This window comes from Schistocerca gregaria, chromosome 5 (assembly GCF_023897955.1).
Source record: "Schistocerca gregaria isolate iqSchGreg1 chromosome 5, iqSchGreg1.2, whole genome shotgun sequence".
Classification (NCBI taxonomy): Eukaryota; Metazoa; Arthropoda; class Insecta; order Orthoptera; family Acrididae; genus Schistocerca; species Schistocerca gregaria.
Window position 1 is genome coordinate 420211497 of NC_064924.1, and position 22696 is coordinate 420234192.

General features: G+C 43.1%; 1 protein-coding gene across 1 annotated transcript in view; it reads right to left on the reverse strand.

Moving 5' to 3' along the window:
- Positions 1-5443: 5443 nt before the first annotated feature.
- Positions 5444-22696, reverse strand: part of LOC126273366 (uncharacterized) — an 809762-nt gene continuing 792509 nt past the window's right edge. Inside the window, exons 5-6 of the mRNA XM_049976915.1 lie at positions 19476-19684; positions 5444-5731 (exon numbers count right to left, since the gene is read on the reverse strand). Of these exons, the coding sequence (XP_049832872.1) occupies positions 5444-5731; positions 19476-19684 (497 nt within the window). The remainder of the gene's footprint in view (positions 5732-19475; positions 19685-22696) is intronic.

Genomic DNA, 22696 nt, shown 5'->3' on the forward strand with positions numbered 1-22696 from the left:
CCTGAATGGTTCCATGCAGCCTCCAATTTTTATGTTCAGATAACTTTCGTGTCTTAGGCTACTGAACTAGGGCGCATATTACGTGGTAAATTAGCCGATATACTCGTGTTCAAGCACAAAATACAGTCGGTTAATATGTGCTGTAAGGTGGAGTTAACATTCAGGCATTAGGCGGGTGAGTCGGGCTCGACCGGCAGCCATGCCATCCTATGTCATTTGCCTCATTGGATGTCGTATGGAGGGGGTATGTGGTGAGCATAAAGCTCTTCCAGTTGTAGGGTTTCTTGACCTTGGAACCGTCACTAGGCGATCGAGTAGCTCCTCATATGGCCTCACGAGGCTTTGTGTACCCAACACCAGTACTCCCACCTAGAAAAAATCTCTTGTCATCTGGGATCGACCTGGTTCCCCCACAGCAGTCAGCCGTGTCGACCACTGAGCTACGGAGGCGCACTGGTTAATACGCGTCATACTAAAAGTCGTACGCCATAAGCATTCCATGTCTTAGTGTCCTATCAACAGCGCAGAAATTTTCGTGACAACGGACTGTAATGTTCTTAGGCGTGTTAGAAGCGTTTCATGAGGCAAGAAAGGAGTAACATTCGGGCCCAAAAACAGGCTTTGCTACTAGCAGGTTTCTGACTTTCGGCTACTCTTTCTCCCACTGACACCTAAATATTCCACTACAGGCTGGTAGAGCTCATAGACGGTTTCACATTGAGCTACAGTATTTGACATCAGTCTAATCGACAGTGACATTTTACTTACTCGGTTTATTGGTTGACACCTTATTCTCCAACGTCATGATATTAAATTATCTTAAATGGTAATATAACAAACGTATTGGTCTCACCGTCTATGGACTCTCCGTTTGAATAACAGAAAAATTTGCAACGAGAGCTTCTTTGCAAAGATATACTGAAAGTCTTACATTTGGATACAAACGCCGCAACGCAAAGGTGATAGCAGTACACTCACCAAATTTAGTACAAACGCCTGAATTACAGAAATAACCTGAGTTGTAGGACATATATTATACGCTGTTCCAAATGTATTACAGTACTTTATCTTGCTGTGAAATTACATTCTGAAAATTAACCATGTCTCCATGTAATCCTTACATTACGAGGCCCGATTGCAGGCAATTTTTAGCTGTTTTTCTTAGTAGGATAATCGATTTAGTGTATCTGTATCTGTGACACACATTCTAAACTGAAATGTGTGGGGAGCAGAATCAGCCTCGCGAGCAAACAGACATAGTCAATAAAAAATATGAAAAATTTAGTGGCTTCATCTCACGATAAAGATTACTTTATCAAGTGAACGACATCCATTAAAGTTAGAAATGTGGTACGCCCTTTCAGAACTAAAAGCTTAATGATATCTCCAAGCGGAGCATTTGAGTGAACTCGCTCGCACCGAATCAGAGGTGAGGCAGCAATGCTACAGACTCTTTGCCGGTCCAAGCAAATCTTCATCGTTAGCCTCACCATTTTTTGCCTCTACATCGTCGATTCCTCAAATCGTAGACTCCAGCACACTGCTGCAGTACTTGTTAAGACTTTTTCGGATGACGGAGCACCTTAGGAAGACCGTGTACTGGCCATATGGACACATACTTTAGTTCAGATGCACCAAACTACGGCTCGCGACATCAGTTCATCCGGCCCGCCAACTGTACTCGAATTTGTCTGATAAAACGTATGGAACATGAGACATTGTGATGTAGTTTAAATTAAAATATTATGTTTAAAATACTACGAGATCCTCAGAAGTGCCGACCCGAGCGGCCGAGCGGCTCTAGGCGCTCCCCGTCTGGAACCGTGCGACCGCTATGGTCGCAGGTTCGAATTCTGCCTCGGGCATGGATGTGTGTAATGTCCTTAGGTTGGTTAGGTTTAAGTAGTTCTGAGTTCTAAGGGACTGATGACCTCCGATGTTAAGTCCCATAGTGCTCAGAGCCACTTGAACCATTTTTCTCTTCAGAAGTGCGGAAGTATCTGGGCGTAAAAATTACGAACAACTTCAGTTGGAAAGAGCACATAGATAACATTGTGGAGAAGGCGAGCCAAAGGCTGCGTTTCATTGGAAGGACACTTAGAAGATGCAACAAGTCCACTAAAGAGACAGCTTACACTACACTCGTTCGTCCTCTGTTAGAATATTGCTGCGCGGTGGGGGATCCTTACCAGGTGGGATTGACGGAGGACATCGAAAGGGTGTAAAAAAGGGCAACTCGTTGTGTATTATCACGTAATAGGGGAGAGAGTGTGACAGATATGATACACGAGTTGGGATGGAAGTCATTAAAGCAAAGACGTTTTTCGTCGCGGCGAGATCTATTTACGAAATTTCAGTCACCAAGTTTCTCTTCCGAATGCGAAAATATTTTGTTGAGCCCAACCTACATAGGTAGGAATGACCATCAAAATAAAATAAGAGAAATCAGAGCTCGAACAGAAAGGTTTAGGTGTTCGTTTTTCCCGCGCGCTGTTCGGGAGTGGAATGGTAGGGAGGTAGTATGATTATGGTTCGATGAACCCTCTGCCAAGCACTTAAATGTGAATTCCAAAGTAATCATGTAGATGTAGATGTAGATTTGCATGTCACCATTTGCATGTGACACGTCATTGTAAATCCGGCAACTTAAGTATTGTCAATTCAGTTTACTGTAATAAATTCCTTTACTATGAGTAAACAGCTTCCTAGGCACCCTAAATTAGACGAGTGGGTCGGACATGACAGTAACCAGTCTTTTCTACTGTGAATTTCATTCAGAGATATGTACCCAATCGCCGACAGTGGCACGCTTTTCTTGAAGAAGATTACTCTGAATTCTGTGACGTGCCTTATCACACAGTATAGAGGTGAATCAGCTGCGGCAGAGTCCTGTTTCGTTTTTACAAGATCCGAAACGATACAGATGCCTTCCTCACTAAAAGAGATAGAGCTGATCCATAGCTGTCAGAGTTGTCAGTTTTTGTCGACATTACAACTCACACGAAATTGAATTTGAAACAGGAGGGAAAAGATAACCTCGGCTGAGATCTGAATCATTGTTGGATTTCTGAGAAAGCTGTCACTGCTTGTAGCACAGCTTGCAGGAGAAAAATCCTTTCTTATTTCAACTTATCAAAGAGTTTTGTGCTACAAGCGTGACTTGAAGAAGCACTTTTTGCGGCGTTTTTCGGGTACTGACAGAAATGCCGTTTGACTGTGACCTTGGTAATATGCCAGTCGAATTGTAGTTGGAGCTTACTGATCTGCAAACAAGTTACGTGTTTGAAGGGAGCCACGGAGAAGGAAAAGTATTATAGTTTTACTGCTACTTACCTGATGTCGAATTTCCGAAACAGTAGGAAATCGCCGCTGTTATGGCATTAGCGATTGGAACAACTTATGTCTGTGAGCCAACGTATTCAAAACTTGGTATGTTAAGTCAGCAAAGCGGAAGAAATTAAAAGGAGTTCTCTTGATTCGATGCCTCTGTACCAAACCAAACATTGATGCTATCCTGAAATCCAAGCGTCAGTTTCACAACTCTCACTAACGTTCCTGCTGCTTAGTTTGTGAAATTCGGATATGTGCACACTAGGTCTGCTGTAGCTCCCTTTTTGCAAATGTCGCCTTTTTATAACCTTTCTTAGTAAGTAAAGTTGTTGGTTAAAATTGTCTTTGTGTCTTATTTGCCACTCATGATTACCGAGTAGTGATGTACTTGGCTTTTCGTCTTCTTTCGCCAGAGTTTTCGTTCTGGTATGCAAGTTTTGTACAGAATGTTGATGCGGCTCGTACTCAACATTTGTCACCTATCCGGCCAGCTGTGGGAAAAGTGTGATGACCTCTGATTTATTTCATGATATTATCAAAATCGTGGCTTAACTGAGTAATGTAGTCATTAGTAGGACATCGCTATTAGGAGAATACTGGCAACCGATAACGAAAGTAGAATTGACTACTTGCAAACAGTTCAGATCTTAAAATCTAACTTGATGTTGGAAATTTATGGTGAAGAAGGAGCAAGTAGGTGATGTAACTTCTGAAGCACAGCAACTTCGGCAGATTAAAATTGTGTGTGGGAGTGAACCTCGAACCCAGAATCACTGCCTTTTGCGGTAATATTCTCTATCCACTGAACTATCTAAACACTTTTTGAAGATAAAACCGTTTCAGCTGTAAGTACTTTATTTATAAACACTATCGGTTTCGTAACATCTTAGCTATATCATCAGGTATAGTGTGTATGAAGTGATAGACAAAAGACAATGTAAGATAAGAAAACGTAACTAAAATGAAGAGATATTCAGGATGAACGTACTTGAAAACTCAAGTCATGTTCTCAACAGGAAAGAGAATTGGTGAGCCAGAGTCCATAGCCAGCAGTTTCTCTCTTTGTAACGAACGTCAATTATAAAATAGCAAAAAAATGGTTCAAATGGCTCTGAGCACTATGGGACTTAACTTCTGAGGTCTTCAGTTCCCTAGAACTTAGAACTACTTAAACCTACCTAACCTAAGGACATCACACACGCCCATGCCCGAGGCAGGATTTGAACCTGCGACCGTAGCGGTCGCGCGGTTCCAGACTGTAGCGCCTAGAACCGCTCGGCCATCTGGCCGGCTATAAAATAGCATAAAACAACACATAATGCTCCCGTAGTACCTAAAAAGGACAAAAACAAAAGTAAGGACTTTCTTCTTGCGAACTACCTGGTGGGTAAAATGCTATTGAATTCTACTCAGCAGGAGTGTATCACTACCTAGTGAAGTAACAGATGCTCGTACACCGAAAAAGTGATCGAAAATCGGCCGAATATACATATCTATGGGATTATGCAAAATTAAGCATCACGGGTTCTTCAGTTACCTGAATAGGATGAGAAACATACTGGTAGAGATCCAGTTACTCAATCTTAAATTGTAGTTCATTCACCAAAAAATCCAATATATAACTATTTTAAGGCTTAGCACAAAACGGACATGAAGTCCAACAAAGTGCAATATTCTGTAGTGTTTAAACATCCAATCGGCAGAAGGAATAAATTGCAAAGTCAGGTGGCAAGAGGCCGCAAGCGCGTGTACTGGATGTGCAGTAACAGGCAGCATGTCAAGAAGTAACTATCTAAGCACTATTCACCATCTGCCCTCACAGCTTCAGTTGCACCATTCTTTGAATTTGTGCAAAAAAAGGAATCTTCATTACCGGTGAAGTACTTGAACTATATCTGATTAACGATTTCATGAAAATCTGTAATAATTTTTTCTTATAATTGCTTTTCATTGGAAACATATACATGACTCATACAATTAAACCTGATGAACTTCATATCAGGACAGTTCTTGCAGAGGTACCAAGAGTTTCGTCACATCTTTCTTCTTTCACGCAGGATTTAGTGTCAGGCACTGCGATGTTAACTACTGGTGCCCTTTAGTTTTGAGATCGTTAGAAAAGCAGGCCATACCTGAGGTGGTTGCGGGGCACGTTGTGGATGTCCTTGTAGACCATGTGCAGACGGACGGTCTCGGCGTGGCAGTCGCTCTTGATGGTCCAGGCTTGCTTGTCGCGGTCGTAGCACTGCGCGACCACGGGCTGCGGCAGCACCGGCGTCGCGGGGGCGGCGGGCAGCAGAGCTGCTGGCGGTGGCGCTGTAGGGTGAGGTGGCGCCGAGGCCACCGCCACCTCGCTCACAGTGTTCGCCGCCAGCAGCTCCAGGTGCAGCCGCACTAGCCCCTGCGGAAAATCGGCGACCCTGACAGGACGCTCGCTCTGGCAGACTGTACAGGCGTGTGCAGACAGTCTTATACAAAGCAATGAACTGTGAAATGCGTGCTGCACAGAAAGGCAAACATACAATGCTCAATATGTTTATACAAGGGTGTGCAAAAAAAGTGTTTTTTTTTTATTCTGTTCTCAATATCGATTGAGGTATGATAAGTCATTCATTTTATTAGATCGACATTCCCACTTCACTGAAGTAAGTAGCAACCCTGTGCTGCTACAGGGTTCCAAATTGTATGTTTAGCATAGTGGTGTGTAACACAACTAAGTTGGTGAGTGAAAAACAGACTGTCATACAAATACATGCACGAATTCGAAGAGTTCGTCCGCATATAGTGCAACCTTCCATTCAGCAAAATAGTGCCAGACCACACACAAGCACTGCAGCATCTGCGACAATACGATGCCTTGGGTTCACTGTCATTGATCATCCCCCATATAGCTCTGACTTGGAACCATCCGACTTTCATCTGTTTCAAAACCTTAAAGAAACCTTCGAGGGATTCAGTTTGATACTGATGAAGCAGTGCAAACGCAGGTAAGATAATGGCTCCATCAACAAAGTCAACTGTTCTACAGTGATGGTATCAACAAACTGGTCTCCCACTGTAAAAAATGTCTCCATTGTTAGGTTGACTGCACTGGCAAATAAATATGTAGACATGAAGTATAAATATGTAAAGTGTTAATAAAGTTTGTTTTACTCAAAAATATTTCAGGTTCACATAAAACATTTAGAGGTAATACTTTTCAGCATACCCTCATACTAAAAAACTTGAAAGATAGTATTACATTAATAATTTTTATTGACAGGTATTTAGAATCAGCGGTAGATACGAGCGACAGTCTTAAATTTATAATTATTACTTAAAAAAATAGCTATACATCTTTAGTGCTCGAACTACCTTGTGGTGTACATGTTTCGTCTGCAACTGTCACCTCCTCCATTTCTTCTTTCTATCCCAAATGGTCGTCTGGAGGAACGATAGTTGATAAGTTTCTCTGTTAGGTAAAGTCTCTGTAATTTTACCTGTATGATCTTTTCGCGAAATACACATACGGGGAAACAGTGTGGACACGGCCAGTGAACTGGTGAGACAAGAAACGTGATCCATCCAAACAACCAACAAGTTTTCATTCAGTCATTGTCCAGATTCAACGATTCCATGCGTCAGCAATCGTATTTGACGAGTCTTTCTGTGAAGGTGTGAATACGTAGGTGTCATCTGCTGCAGGGTTCTATGTTCAACAAATTCACAGACTGTAAGTATCATGGTCCGCGCATATGCTCCTATGCGTACTGGTACAGATATACGTGCAGTTTCTATTAGACGGAGAATAATCATTCAGCCTCAGTTTATTGCTATACCATACGCTCATCCTGATGAAACAACATTTTATTTTGACCTGAAACTATTTTAAGCGGAAAGAGACATCGTTTTCTTATGGCTTCAATTCCGTACACTTATATCCAAAGGATACTTCTTTACCATTGTTTGGGGATTGTACAAATGTATGGAAACACTGCGAAAAACTCATGCTTAAACATAAATGCATGTGCTCTCGTTGCCGAGGGGTTCAAGGCGCTACAGTCAGGAACCGCGCGACTGCTACGGTCGCAGGTTTGAATCCTGTCTCGGGCATGGATGTGTGTGCCGTCCTTTGGTTAGTTAGGGTTAAGTAGCTCTAAGTTCTAGGGGACTGATGACCTCAACAGTTAAGTCCCATAGTGTTCAGAGCCATTTGAACCATGTGCTAGCAGACGTGCCCTGTGCTGTTGTATTTGACTAACAATGGTACTTGCACACTGTCTTCAATACGTTGCAAGTGTCAGTCATATTCAAAAAAGTATTCTCCATAATTGTGAGTGCGTTGCGTCGAAGATAATTGAATTCGAACGTGGGTAAATTGTGGGTGTTCGTATGATGGGTGCTTCCGTAATGAAGGTAGCAAAAGTGTTAGGTGTTTCAAGAGGTACTGTATCGAAAATCTGTACACGGCTCGCAGGCAGTGCACATAAATCTGATTTGCTAAGTTAAAACACGTATGGAGGTATGTGTTGAGAGATCGTGGCAGCCGGTATTTGAAGACGATTGTGAGGAAAAAATTAGAGGACGACAGATGTAAATGTTACTGGAGACCTGAGTGTCACAATGGCGAACCTGTCGAGATAAAAGCAGCTATAAGCGTACTCCATAAGCAGGGAATTACATGACGAGCTAGAGCTCCAAAACCACTTATCGGTGATGTAAAAGCCCGCAACAAGAAAACGTAGTGCCTAAGCCATAGCACTTGAGCTGTGGAATGACGCCATTTCGTAGAATGACTCTTGTCTCACAGTGTTTCCAGCTTCCAGACGAATTTACGTCCATAGAGTGAAACACGGCGGGGTTGGGTGAAGATTTATGCCCCCATGTCGTCGTAATACATGGGTGCCGTGGTTACTCTTCAAGGTCGCATTATTGTGACGGATTATGTGACCATTTTATCTGATCAGGTCCATCCCATGGTACAATGCTTTTCCCCCAGCGGTGACGCTGTGTCCCAAGACGACAGGGCTCATGTTCACACCGTACAGAACTTGTTTTGTGACCACCACTATGAACTGCTGCATTTCCTATGGCCATCACAGTCACCAGATCTCAATATTATTGAACCTTTGCGTCCTACTTCGGAGAGAAGGGTGCGTGATCGACATACACCTTCATCATCGTTGCCTGAAAGTAATGTGTCATGGTTTTGGTGCTTCCATATTTTTGTCCACCAGCTGTATGTTCTATATCTACATCTACAGCCACATACATTCTCCGCAAGCCCCCTTATGGTGCGCGTCAGAGGGTGACCTGAACCAGTGCTAGTCGTTTGTTCTCCCGTTCCAACCGCAGAGAGAGGCAAAATCGACATCTACATGCCTCCACACTAGACCTAATTTCTCTTATTTTGTTTTCGTGGTCTTCACACGAAATCGGCGTTGGCAGAAAGAGAGTCGTTCTGCAGTCAGCCTCAAATGCTATTTCTCTAAATTTTGTCAATTGTGCTCCTCGAAAAGACAGTCGCCTTCAATCCGGTGATTTCCATTTTAGTTCCCCAAGCTTCTCCGCAATACTTGCTGTTGTTCGAACACACTGTTAACAATGCTAGCGCCCGCCTCTGAATTGATTCGATGTTACCTGATGCTACTTTGCATCTATATATGAAAATAGTAAACACACTTTCCAGGAAAGACGTCATACCATAATACATTTCTACAGTGGTTGACACTTCCAGGTTCCTTGAGTTTCTTATCATCTAATGCGTCCTTATTACAAAGTCAAATACTACGCACTTTTTCTGAGCAGTGTAGTGTAAAATACATTTCTTGTTATAGCTAAAATAATAGCCGTCTTAAGCTCATGCAGTAAAGAAATAAGAGTGACTGTTTAATATAGTGAAACATTTTCTCTAATGGCAGCCGTCTATCACACGCAGTGTGCGCCACTGCAGGGCAGCGCTTTCTCGGACTACTGAATATAGCGGCAGTGGCCGCTGCCTTGTGCGGATTCACTGGCAAGGCGTACTAAACTGCTAATGAAAGCCTGCAACTCTCCAGTAAGTAATTCAGCTGTTGTAATTCAACGACGCTTGACGAACCAGCACGCTCCGCTAGTCTCGTCTTACAAAGACACATAATAACCAGCTTCTCGGCAGTAGAATTATGTAATTATCCCCTACATTGCTGACTCTTCCTTTGTACCTACGAAAATCAATTACAGTTTTAAGGAACGAAGTAACGAAAAGCTTCTGGAGAGCTAAAATTACTTGGCAAACTTGGATTATATCCCAAGCCTCGTCATTCATGTGTAATAACCTTTTTTAATACTTAAACCTGCGTTGTCTCCTTTTAATTTTACGTCTCACTCGCTGTTTTTTATCTTGTTTTCCATATTTATTCACAATTTCGTTTTTGTTTTCTAAGGTAATGTTCAGTAATTAAATCGCCTTACACTTAACTAAAATTTAGAAACTAATTCTCTTAAATGAGGTAAACGAACCGATCCCTACCTAAGGGAAATTATTTAAATATAGTGCAGTTCTCCTAATAATCAGTAAATGTAAAACAAGACGAGACTAACAGAGCCATGAAAGAAAAATGGATGTAGTTTGCTTCTTTTTAAAATCTACAAGCGTCATCAGCGATCTGCTCCTACTGAGTGGTGAAACGAAGAGAAAGCTTCAAACTAAAACGAGTCTAATTTGGAAAACTGCACCATTTCTAAAATATGCTCTAAATGAAAGAGCGCGAGTGTTTCCCTAGCATTTATATGTTTCATGTCAATGAATTTATGTGATAGAAACTGAGTGGGGTATCAAATCTATGATAATTGGTACTTCTCTCAAGAAATTCGCTACAGAGTTCTCAACAGACCAAAAGTCTTTAAAAAAAAATGCAGCAAGATCTGACTAGCACTCTTCGTACTCTACATCTACATCTACATATATACTCCGCAATCCACCATACGGTGCGTGGCTGAGGGTACCTCGTACCACAACTAGCATCTTTTCTCCCTGTTCCACTCCCAAACAGAACGAGGGAAAAATGACTGCCTATATGCTCTGTACGAACTCTAATGTCTCTTATGTTATCTTTGTGGTCTTTCCGCGAAATATAAGTTGGCGGCAGTAAAATTGTACTGCAGTCAGTCACCTCAAACGCTGGTTCTCTAAATTTCTTCAGTAGCGATTCACGAAAAGAACGCCTCCTTTCCTCCAGAGACTCCCACCCGAGTTCCTGAAGCATTTCCGTAACACTCGCGTGATGGTCAAATCTACCAGTAACAAATCTAGCAGCCCGCCTCTGAATTGCTTCTATGTCCTCCTTCAATCCGATCTTATAGGGATCCCAAACGCTCGAGCAGTACTCAAGAATAGGTCGTATTCCACACTTCCCTGGGGCACTACAGATGATATCCTCACCTCCGATGAACACCCACCATAGAGGACAACGTAATGCGTTCTATTACTTAAGAAGTCTTGGAGCCACTCACATATTTGGGAACCAATCCCATATGCTCGTACCTTAGTTAGGAGCCTGCAGTGGGGCACCGAGTCAAACGATTTCCGGAAATTAAGGAATATGGCATCCGTTTGATGCACTTCATCCATGGTTCGCAAGATATAATGTGAAAAAAGGGCGAGTTGCGTTTCGCAGGAGCGATGCTTTCTAAAGCCGTGCTCATGCATGGACAGCAACTTCTCTGTCTGAAGGAAATTCATTATATTCGAACTGAGAATATGTTCGAGAATCCTGCAACAAACAGATGTTAAGGATGTTGGTCTGTAATTTTTAGTATCCGTCCTTCTACCCTTCTTATATACAGGCGTCACCTACGCTTTTTTCCAGTCGCTCGGGACTGAAACAAAGAGATTCGCGATAAATGCAAGCTAAGTAAGGAGCTTTGGTAATACTTCGATGCTATATGCTGAGTATCTTATTCTACGAAGTTCATCTTAGTTACTGCAGTGTTAGGTATGAAATTAGAGGCTTTTTAAATGTGAGTTATCGAAGGATATTAAGGATAACATGGACAGATAAAGTCACAGTAGCGAATGAACAAATGTTTACAAATTCTCAGTGCCATCGAGAGGAGATAGCTGGAATACTTAGTCCATATAATGCGAAATAACAAACACCAGCTGCTGCACCTAATACTTCAAACTAAGACTGATGCCAGATGTGGTCCAGGACAGAGAAGATTATCCTGCCTAAAGCACTCAAGCAGGTGGTTTGGACTGAGCATAGAGTGTAGCTGTGCAGAGCAGAAAGATAATCCTGTAGTTGCAGCAGTTTGAGTAGTACACATTAATTTAGCATAGTTTTTGGGGGCCTTTTCTCTTTTTTTTATTTTTTTTTTCCTCGCACTGCTGCAAGGAAGTGAATTGTGCCTGGGCGTTTTACTAATTCGCTCTATGTTTTCTGGGTAAATTTCAGTGCATAATGTTGAATGAGGTGACTTTCTCGTGTACTCTTCGGCAGCAAGAAACGCCATATCACGTGGCTCAGGTTGAATCTCCTGACTGCTGGATACAGTGCACTAGCAATCAGTGTACCGGCTGTCGTGGAGGCAAAAGGAAGCGCCTGTAGCTGAAGCAGTTTGTCTTATCACAGTAATTTAGTTAACGGTAGGTTTTTTTTCATGGACTTGTCGCGGAAATTAATATTACCTGTATGTTATACTGTGGAGGCTTATGTTTGCCAACTTCAAGATTATTTCGTAAATTATACTGCATTTCATTTTGTGTCGCGACTTCTCTTGTAGTATAGAGGAGAGGTAGCGTAGCAGCAGAACTTCGGCTTCCTTTGTTAGTGTTTAATGCTGCTGATTGAGACAAAAACTGCTTAGAGGTGATTAGGGGACGACTGTTGTGTACAGACGCAGAGGAATTCTTAGCCACTCTCATTACACAGATGGAAGCTGCGTTGCCCACAGCCGACAGGCTTCAGTCTGCTTCCCTGGGCTACGACGGCGTTGCGGCACGCAGACGAATGCTTTGGTACCTGTGGAGCGTATTGCGCCGCCTGGAATCCTTGGTGCCACTGCGCCTTCCGATTCGCGCTTCCCGGCTGGTCGACAGTTATCGGGCTGTGAATGGTGACAGTGGGGAGGTCGCGAGTGGCTGTGTTGAAGGGAAAAGTGCGTTTAAGGTACTGCACATTGCTAAAATTACATCTGAGCCAACAATGGAATACGTAGCCTGGCGGAATCGTGGCCCATCTTCTTGAGATGTCTGGATAAGTTTAGAGGGTGGGAACGCTTGTCATGTGGAGATGAAATGTTAGTTGGGTAATGGATTTCATCAAAATATACAAGGTATTAGAGATAAAGTTAGTGAACTGCTTATAGATGTTGACTCTGAAATTACTGGTATATCTGAACACTTCTTAAATAAGGAGATAATTCAGAGGCTTTCTTTACCAGGATACAGGTTGGCTGGCAGCTTTTCTAGGAGCTCTTTGCGGTGTGAGGGAGTAGCCATGTATGTGAAAAACGGCATCCCATTTGAGTCAATTGATGTTTCAAAGTACTGCACTGAAAAGGTGTTTGAATGTTGTGCAGGTCTGGTTAAATTTAATGGAGCTAAACTTCTAACTGTTGTTATTTATAGGTCCCCAGATTCCGATTTCACAACGTTTTTGCTAAAGCTAGAGGAGGTTCTTGGTTCACTTTATTAGAAATACCAAAAGTTAGTTATATGTGGTGACTTCAACATTAATTGTATAAGTGATTGTGCAAGGAAAAAGATGCTGGTAGACACCCTAATTCATATAATCTTATGCAAACCGTATTCTTTCCAACGAGAGTGCAAGGAAACAGTAGAACTACCATAGACAACATTTTTATTAATTCCTCATTACTAGAAGGGCATTCTGTTAGCAAAATGGTGACTGGCCTTTCAGATCATGGTGCACAAACTTTAACTCTAAAAGATTTTGGTGCTGCAACACGTGTTAAATATAGTTATCAACTGTTTAGGAAATCTGATCCAGTTGCTGTAGAGACCTTTGTAAACCTTATCAAGGAACAAGAGTGGCAAGATGTTTATAGCGCTGATACAGTAGATGACAAATAAAATGCTTTTCTCAAGACTTTTCTCGTGCTCTTTGAAAGTTGCTTTCCGTTAGAACGTTCAAAACAGGGTACTAGCACAAACAGGTAGCATGGGTGGCTGACTAAAAGGATAAGAATATTTTGTGGAACAAAGTGGCAATTATATCAAAACGTTAGAAACAGGCAAAATCTAAATGCAGTAGCCCATTACAAACAGTATTGTAAGGTGCTTAAAAATGTTATTAGAAAGGCAAAAAGTATGTGGTATGCAGATAGAATAGCTAACGCTCAGGACAAAATTAAAACCATATGGTCAGTCGTAAAGGAAGTGGCTGGTCTGCAGAGACAGTTCGAGGATATAGAATCAGTGCGTAGTGGGAATGTCCGTGTTACTGATAAGTCGCATATATGTACAGTATTTAATAATCAGTTTTTGTATATAGCAGTTGAACTAAATAGAAACCTAGTCCCAGCAGGGAATCATATAGCGCTCTTAGAAAAAAGTGTTCCGACACTGTTACCTGAAATGCTCCTCCATGATACTGACAAGAGGGAGATTGAGTTAATAACTAAATCACTAAAGACCAAGAACTCTCATGGATATGACGGGGCATCTAGCTGAATACTGAAGTATTGTTCTATGTGTGTTAGCACAGTACTTAGCCATATCTGTAACTTTTCCTTTAGGAGTGGTCGGTTTCCTGACCGATTAAAGTACTAAGTAGTGAAGCCACTTTATAAAAAGGGAGACAGGGATAATGTTGACAATTTTAGAACTATTTCTATGCCACCGGTGTTTGCTAAAGTTATCGAGAAGGTTGTATATACAAGGTTACTGGAGCATTTAAATTCACATAATTTGCTGTCAGATGTACAGTTTGGTTTTAGAAATGGTTTAACAACTGAAAATGCTGTATTCTCTTTTCTATGTGAGGTTTTCGACGGATTAAGTAAAAGGTTGCGAGCGGTAGGTGTTTTCTTTGATTTAACCACAAAATATTACTGCAGAAGTTGGACCATTATGGAGTAAGGGGAGTAGCTTACAATTGGTTGGCCTCTTACTTTAAGAACAGAAAGCAGAAGGTAATTCTCCGCAATATTGAGAGTGGTAGTGATGTTCAGTCCCAATGGGGCACTGTTAAGTAGGGCGTTCCCCAAGGGTCGGTGCTGGGGCCACTGCTGTTTCTTATTTATATAAATGACATGCCTTCTAGTATTACAGGTGATTCAAAAATATTTCTGTTTGCTGATGACAGGAGCTTGGTAGTGAAGGATCTTGTGTTTAATATTAAAACAGTATCAAATAATGTAGTTCATGAAATACGTTCATGGCTTTTGGAAAATTATTTGATGCCAAATCACAGTAAGACTCAGTTTTTACAGTTCCTAGCTCACAATTCAACAAGAACCGATATTTTGATCAGACAGAATGGGCATATTATAAGCGAGACAGAAGAGTTCAAGTTCCTAGGCATTCGGATAGATAGTAAGCTGTTGTGGAATGCCAATGTCCAGGGTCTTGTTCAGAAACTAAATGCTGCTTTATTTACCATTAGAACAGTATCTGAAATAAGTGACTGTTCAACACGAAAAGTAGTCTACTTCGCATATTTTCATTCGCTTATGTCGTATGGTATTATTTTTTGGGGTAATTCTTCTGATTCAAAAAGGGTATTTTTGGCTCAAAAATGGGCTGTTCGAGCTATATGTGGTGTAAGTTCGAGAACCTCTTGTCGTCCCCTATTCAATAGTCTGGGAATTATGACATTGCCCTCACAGTAAATATTTCCTTCAATGTCGTTTGCTGTTAGCAATATCAGCCTATTCCCAAGCGTTAGCAGCTTTCCTCAGTTAATACTAGGCAGAAATCAAATTTGCATGTGGAATGCACTTCCTTGACTCTTGTGCAGAAAGGAGTGCAGTATTCTGCTGCATCCATTTTCAATAAGCTACCACAAGAACTCAAAAATCTTAGCAATAGCCCAAACTCTTTTAAGTCTAAACTGAAGAGTTTCTCATGGCTCACTCCTTCTATTCTGTCGAGGAGCTCCTGGAAGAGCTAAAAAATTAAGCAAATTCCAGTGTTACATTGTTGATTTTCTTTATTTAAACTTACGACTTGTCGCTTGAATATGTTTTTTTTATATTTCATTTTATCTGTAATCGTGTTATAATTTCATGCATTGACTCGTTCCATGACCAGGGAGACTTTCCTTAATTTGGTCCCAGGAACAATAAATAGATAAATAAAATAGATAAATGAATTCCGTCAGGAAAATAGCAGGCAGTTTGGGCAAGAAGACAGTGTCCACTCCGTTTGCCATTGTGGTGGGAAAGGGGGGGGTGGGGCCCGAGATGGGGAGCAGGCTCCGCAGGTAGCGATTGAGCACTCTGGGTGCACGCGGCTGCAAACCATGGCTCATGTCGGCTCGAATGACGCCTGCCGCCTGGGTTCAGAGGCTATTCTTGGTTCCTGCAGATGGTCGCCAGATTTGGTGAAGAAACTAGCCCCACCCGAGAGATGAAAGTAGAGCTATCGTTTCTGAGCATCGCTACCGGAACCTATCGTGATGATTTGGCTAGGACCATAGTGGAAGGTCTAAACCAGAGGCTCAGACGATTCTCTGAAGCTTTCGTCTGCAAATTTCTCGACACCTACTATCGGGTGGAGGAGGGCAGAACCCATATTAATAGGACAGCCGTGCGCTACATGTAGGAACAGGTTACCAGTGTAGCGGAGTACATGTGGTGTGCGCATGTGTGTTTTCTAGGATAGAGAAATCCCTCTACCCACACGAAAATGCGAATACTGACCTGAGACTGCATAGCATTCGCCTCTATAAAAGGTAGGAAGGAAATCAGGTCACCTTCCATTCGGAAAGTGAGTGCGCTCAGCGACTGTTATGTGTCTTATAAATTGTAGAGTGCAGCAATCAGCCGTCCTTTTTATAGATTTTATTTCGCAAATCCATATTTCGGCTAGTGGCTAACCATTCTCAATGCACTATTTTCTATTCTCGATGCTTGTAAGTACCTGTTTATAATACTACTGAATTACAGGAGCGTCTATGGAAAGGTCCCAGAACTAATCTCGCTTACAAATGGTCACAGTGGCCACATAGGACAGTATTTGAGACATAAACCTGGCTGAAACCATATGTGAGTAACAATGAAACCCTAAACTCCGACTAGAATGTATATATCAAAGACAGGTTGAACGCTGCTGGTGGAGGACTCTTTGTAACAACAGCAAACACGATACTGTGACTTAGTACTGATTCATAGCGTGAAATAATTTGGGTGTTAAAGGTGGATCAAACACGGTCACCGGATGTTATAGATCCACTGCCTCATTAGAAGTTTGCAAGAGAACAACTATCTGCACGAACAGTTCGACGACGTTTACAGCAGCACGGTCTATCAGCTCGGAGGCCATGGCTGCAGTTACCCTTGATGCTGTATCACAGACAGGAGCACCTGCGATGGTGTACTCAACGACGAACATGTGTGCATGAATGGCAAAACGTCATTTTTTCGGACGAATTCAGGTTCTGTTTACAGCATCATGACGGTCGCACATTGGAAGCGTGTATTCGCCATCGCCGTACTGGCGTATCACCCGGCGTGATGGTATGGGGTGCCATTGGTTACACGTCTCGGTCACCTCTTGTTCGCACTGACGGCATTTTGAACAGTGGTCGTTACATTTCAGATGTGTTACGAGCCGTGCCTTCGTTCAATCTCTGCGAAATCCTAAATTTCAGCAGAATAAAGCACGACCGCATGTTACAGGTCCTGTAAGTTTCTTTCTGGATAATGAAAATGTTCGACTGCTGCCCTGGCCAGCATATTCTCCAGACCTATCACCAACTGAAAGCATCTGGTCAATTGTGACCGAGCAACTGGCTCGTCACAATACGCCAGTCACTACCCTTGATTAACCATGGTATCGTGTTGAAGCTGCATGGGCAGCTGAGTCTGTACATGCCATCCAAGCTCTGTTTGACTCAATGCCCAGCCATATCAAGGCCGTTATTACGGCCAGAGGTGGTTGTTGTGGGTACTGATTTCTCAGGATATATGCACCCACACTGCGTGAAAATGTAATCACATGTCAGTACTAATATAATATATTTGCCCAATGAATACCCGTTGATCATCAACATTTCTTCTTGGTGTAGCAATTTTAATGTCCAGTAGTGTAACAGCAGAGTACTTGCCGCTGCCGGATCTGCTTGAGCCGTGTTGCGGCTCGCGTTGGTGCCATGTGTAGGTTTCTGCCAGACCGTATCGTTTAGTTGGTATGGTTGCGTTGTTTGTCTTCTTCTCGTGTTCACTGGCGCCACTCCGTTTCGTAAGCATTGCCTGTCCGCTAGTGGCAGTAGCGCCGGTTATCGATATGTAGTTCTGCTGTGTTATCTTTGGGGCGACCTCGTCCTTCTTCCATGTAGTGTGAGTGTGGAGCTTCTAATTACTATTTACTATTTTCTGCTTCTTACATTGTTAAGTTCAACCAGCGATATTTTTCTGTCTTGTGGCCGTTAACACCCTGGGGGTTAGTGTATGTAGCGGCAGTATACATTTCCTCGCGTTGCCGCCGCTCTCCGGTGAACGTGTAAGTTTGACAGCTTCTTGATTGTAGGTTGAGTGGCGCTTGCCTACCTTAGTGGTAGTCTTTCCTTCTTGCTCCGGGCGCTCTAAGCACAGCATTCTGCGGGCGGAGCCCAGACCGCCCGTTCAGGCTTTGGCGTTTTGTTGGATATCGGGTAGCCTCACCAAGATTATCATTAGTCACTCGTTAGATTGCCAGTAGTCCGAGTTACCATCTTGTGATCTGAATGCAACTCTTGGCTGCCTTTCTCTTCGCTCGCGAAAGTGTGTTTGGTGTGACCTACTCTAAGGTCGGTTCCTGGAGCCCCGTCTGTCACTGGCCCTTGTGTTTTATTTTATTATTGCATTATTACGTTACCATAATTTGTCTCACCTGTTTGCTGATCTGTTGTTTTTTTAATTAACTTTTGCTATGCTATTCGCTGTTAGTGAGTATATTTGTTAAATTTTTTATAATTGCCATTTTGACGTTAAATGCCTTCAGCCGTGATTGTGGTTACTTGTCTTAAAATTATGATAGCGACTGCATTCGCTTGTCTTCAAAATTATTGGCTGACTTGTTAAATTGTAAATAACTGCCACTTTTCGCGTTAATATCCTTCAGCCGTGGTTGTGGTTACGTGCCTTGAAAGTCTGATTGCGACCCCACTGGCTTGTTTTAGAAAATTATTTATTAAAAGATGTTGTTGTTGTTGTTGTGGTCTCCAGTTCTGAGACTGGTTTGATGCAGCTCTCCATGCTACTCTATCCAGTGCAAGCTTCTTCATCTCCCAGTACGTACTGCAACCTACATCCTTGTGAATCTGTTTATTGTATTCATCTCTTCGTCTTCGTCTACGATTTTACCCTCCACGCTGCCCTCCAAACTAATCGTGGGCACTGTTTGTGTAGCACCACATTTCGAAATGTTCTATTCTCTTGTTGTCCAAATTAGTTATCGTCCATGTTTCACTTCCATACATGGCTACCCTCCATACAAATACTTTCAGAAACGACTTCCTGACACTTAAATCTATACTCGATGTTAACAAATTTCTCTTCTTCAGAAACGCTTTCCTTGACATTGCCAGTCTACATTTTATATCATCTCTACTTCGACCATCATCAGTTATTTTGCTCCCCAAATAGCAAAACTCCTTTACTACTTTAAGTGTCTCATTTCCTAATCTAATTCCCTCTGTATCACCAGATTTAATTCGACTGCATTCCGTTATCCTCGTTTTTCTTTTGCTGATGTTCGTCTTATGCCCTCCTTTCAAGATACGATAAATGATAGAAATTGCAAACAAAACCAATAATAATTGATTCGGACCCCGTCCACAACCTTAACCCATCCTGCCCTCCTTAATTACCAGGTTTCACAACTATTTGTAAAAGGTTAGAAAGGTATCCTGGCAGTTGCGCACATTGTACCATAATGGTACGTACAGTCTGATAGAGTTGGTATTGGAGTAGAGCTGCGTGGCGACAAGGGCAGCAGCTGCAGCCGGGGCGCTCACCTTGTAGACGAGGTCGGAGAAGCGCGCGCGCGGGTGCCAGCCGTAGCCCTTGCCGTCCGAGTCGGAGACGTCGTCAAGGAGGCCGGAGTCCAGGCGCCGCTCGGCGTCGCCCAGGCTGACGCTGTAGCGCACGCGGCACCGGTGGTCGAAGCCCGTCAGCCGGTTCAGGTACACCGACACGCGGTTCTCCGAGCTGCTGCCTCCGCCACCTGCCGCAACACGGCACAGCACGCGTGTTCACGCTGCAATCGATCTGCGAGGGGTGGGCGGTGCGGAAGACGTCTGTACGTGGCTGACGCTCTAAAGCAAGCAAAGCTGTTGGCATCCCACTTAGAAATTGGATGAAATCACTGATTCCCAATATAGTGGACGCACAGATCTTCAGGCGATGTTTAAACAGGTCATAAATAGCACTCTGGAGAAATCTGTGGAAAGAGATTGACTGAGGTTTAACAACAAAATTTGTAAATACTGTAACACAAACGGTTCAAAAAAGAAAGCTTATATGTAGTGTGCCGGAAGGTGTCATCGTCGAGTGACTGTAGGAGGATACGAGATGACATGGACAGGATTTGTGACTGGTGTAAAGAATGGCAGCTAACTCTAAATACAGATAAATGTAAATTATTGCAGATGAATAGGAAAAAGAATCCCTTAATATTTTAATACTCCATTAGTAGCGTAGCGCTTGACAAATTCTCGTCGATTAAATATTTAGGCGTAACATTGCACAGCGATATGAAGTGGGACAAGCGTGTAATGGCAGTTGTGGGTAAGGCGGATAGTCGAATTTTGAGAAGATGTGGTTCATCTGTAAAGCAGACCGCTTATAAAACACAAGTACGACCTATTCTTGAGTACTGCTCGAGCTTTTGGGATCCCTATCAGGTCGGATTGAGAGAGGACATAGAAGCAATTCAGAGGCGGGCTGCTAGATTTGTTACTGGTAGGTTTGATCATCACGCGAGTGTTACGGAAGTGCTTCAGAAACTCGGGTGGGAGTCTCTAGAGAAAAGGAGGCGTTCTTTTCGTGAATCGCTACTGAGGAAATTTAGAGAACCAGCATTTGAGGCTGACTGCAGTACAATTTTACTGCCGCCAACTTACATTTCGCGGAAAGACCACAAAGATAAGGTAAGAGAGATTACGGTTCGTACAAAGGCATACAGGCAGTCATTTTTCCCTCGTTCTGTTTGGGAGTGGAACAGGGAGAGAAGATGCTAGTTGTGGTACCAGCTACCCTCCGCCACGCACCTTATGGTGGATTGCGGAGTATGTATGTAGATGTAGATGTAGAAGCAATGATTAATAGACATTCGTGCGACTGTAAAAATATCTATGCCGGAAGGTACAATTACCACCACCATACCTTAACAAAAAATCTTTCCGAGAAGCTGAGAAAATTCTGGTCTTCGCTAAGCGGGTTGAGTACTTCTATCCAGTCACACGGTGATCAGTCTGGTGTGGCAATAGAAAACACAAAGAGTAAAGCCGAAGTTTTAAATATCGCGTTTAAGAAAGCGTTCGCGCAGGAGTATCGTACAAATACTTTGGTGCCGAAAACTGTCAACACATGTATATCCGATCGTGTTCTGCGCGGAAGATGGTATTTCGGCCAACGGAAAACTACGTTACGATGACGTCAGGAAAAATATCAAACGGAGTAGTGTTTGTCGGGCAGCCCCCCATCGAAAATCGCTGTGTTCAGTCACAGACGGCGCAGTATGGCACAGAGCAGATTCTCTGCGGTGGAGGGCCATAGGAAGAATGTAAGCAGGACAGTTGCAAACTGTTGTGCCCCGATCGTTTAACGTGCACCGTTCTGTTGTGCCTCGGATGTGGCTACAGTTTCTAGAGACAGAAACTGTATCAAGGAGCCCACGGCAGGGAATACGACCTGTGATATCAAAACAGAGGACCGTTACCTGGCTGTAAAGGCACCGTCTTCGTACTGCGTAGCAAATCGAATTAGACCTCGCAGTATCCACTGGACATGTGTAGATTTAGTGAAGGCATCCGCAGAGTAGCCTTTATTGTCGGAGACCTGCTGTAAGTGTGCCTGTGAGGCGTCTTCACAGAGCTAACGTGTAGTCGTCAACATGACACCTGGACAGTCAAAGAGTTCGCGAGTGTCCTTTTCACAGATGAGTCCCGATTTGATCTGGAAGGGTGATTCTCGACGAACCTGAAGGGAATGTGGGACACGATTTAGAGAGCCGAACATTGCAAGGGGACGGATATGGAGGAGGATCGCTAATGGCATGGGCAGGGATTATGTTGGCCATTCTAACACCTCTTCATGAAACTGTAGGGGTAAATGGGAAAGGTTTACTGCTCTCAGGCAACGTGACAAGCTCTTGGGATCTCATGCGCGGTTGTTGCGAGGTGCTGTGGGCCCAGATTCATATTGATGGACGATAATTCTCGACCTCACAGGCCAGGAGTGCATGATATTTTCTTGGAAATGGAAGATACTGCACGCATGGCGTAGCCTGCTCGCTTTCCCAATTTCAGTACCGTTGAGGATAACTTGGTTGCACTAGGCAGACGGGTTGTAGCTCGTCAAAATTAACCAACCACTTGCCAAGACTTGTAAGCAGCTCTGCAGGAAGAATTGGCGTTATTGCCTCAACATGACATTGATGGCGTCATTCACAGCGTGCACCGTCGCTGTCAGGACTGTATTGCTGCCAGAGGCGATTAAATCCCACAGTGAGCACATCAAGCAGTTACGGGATGTGTGTGCACATCTGTTGAATAGAGAAAAACGAAGAACATTTTTGTCTGCTGTTCTGCATGTAGCAGTTCTTTACATTTTGTTTTATTTAATTGTTTTTACTTTGTTATCACCTCATTTTAGATTTCGTGGCAAAATAAAAGTAACCTTGCAAAATTTCCATCTGCTTCTTTAATTTTGGACACCAGTGTGTACTGTTGTTTGATTATCGTTCGGGCTCCCATAAGGAAGACAGGTCAACGCCTATATCACTGCGCAACACTACCTACCGGTCAAATGTGCCTGTGGCTCTCGTTGTTGCTATAAATCGAACGTAATGCCTGAGTGCGACCTGAGCAGACGTGCAGGGTGCCTCGCAATCAAATGCGCGAACCGTACCTTCAGATCACTGAGTTTGAAAGAGGGTGCATTATTGTCGTGAGATAATCTTATGCATCCATTCGGGAAATTGCTGCTCGTGTGGAACGAAGTGTTTCAGATGGGT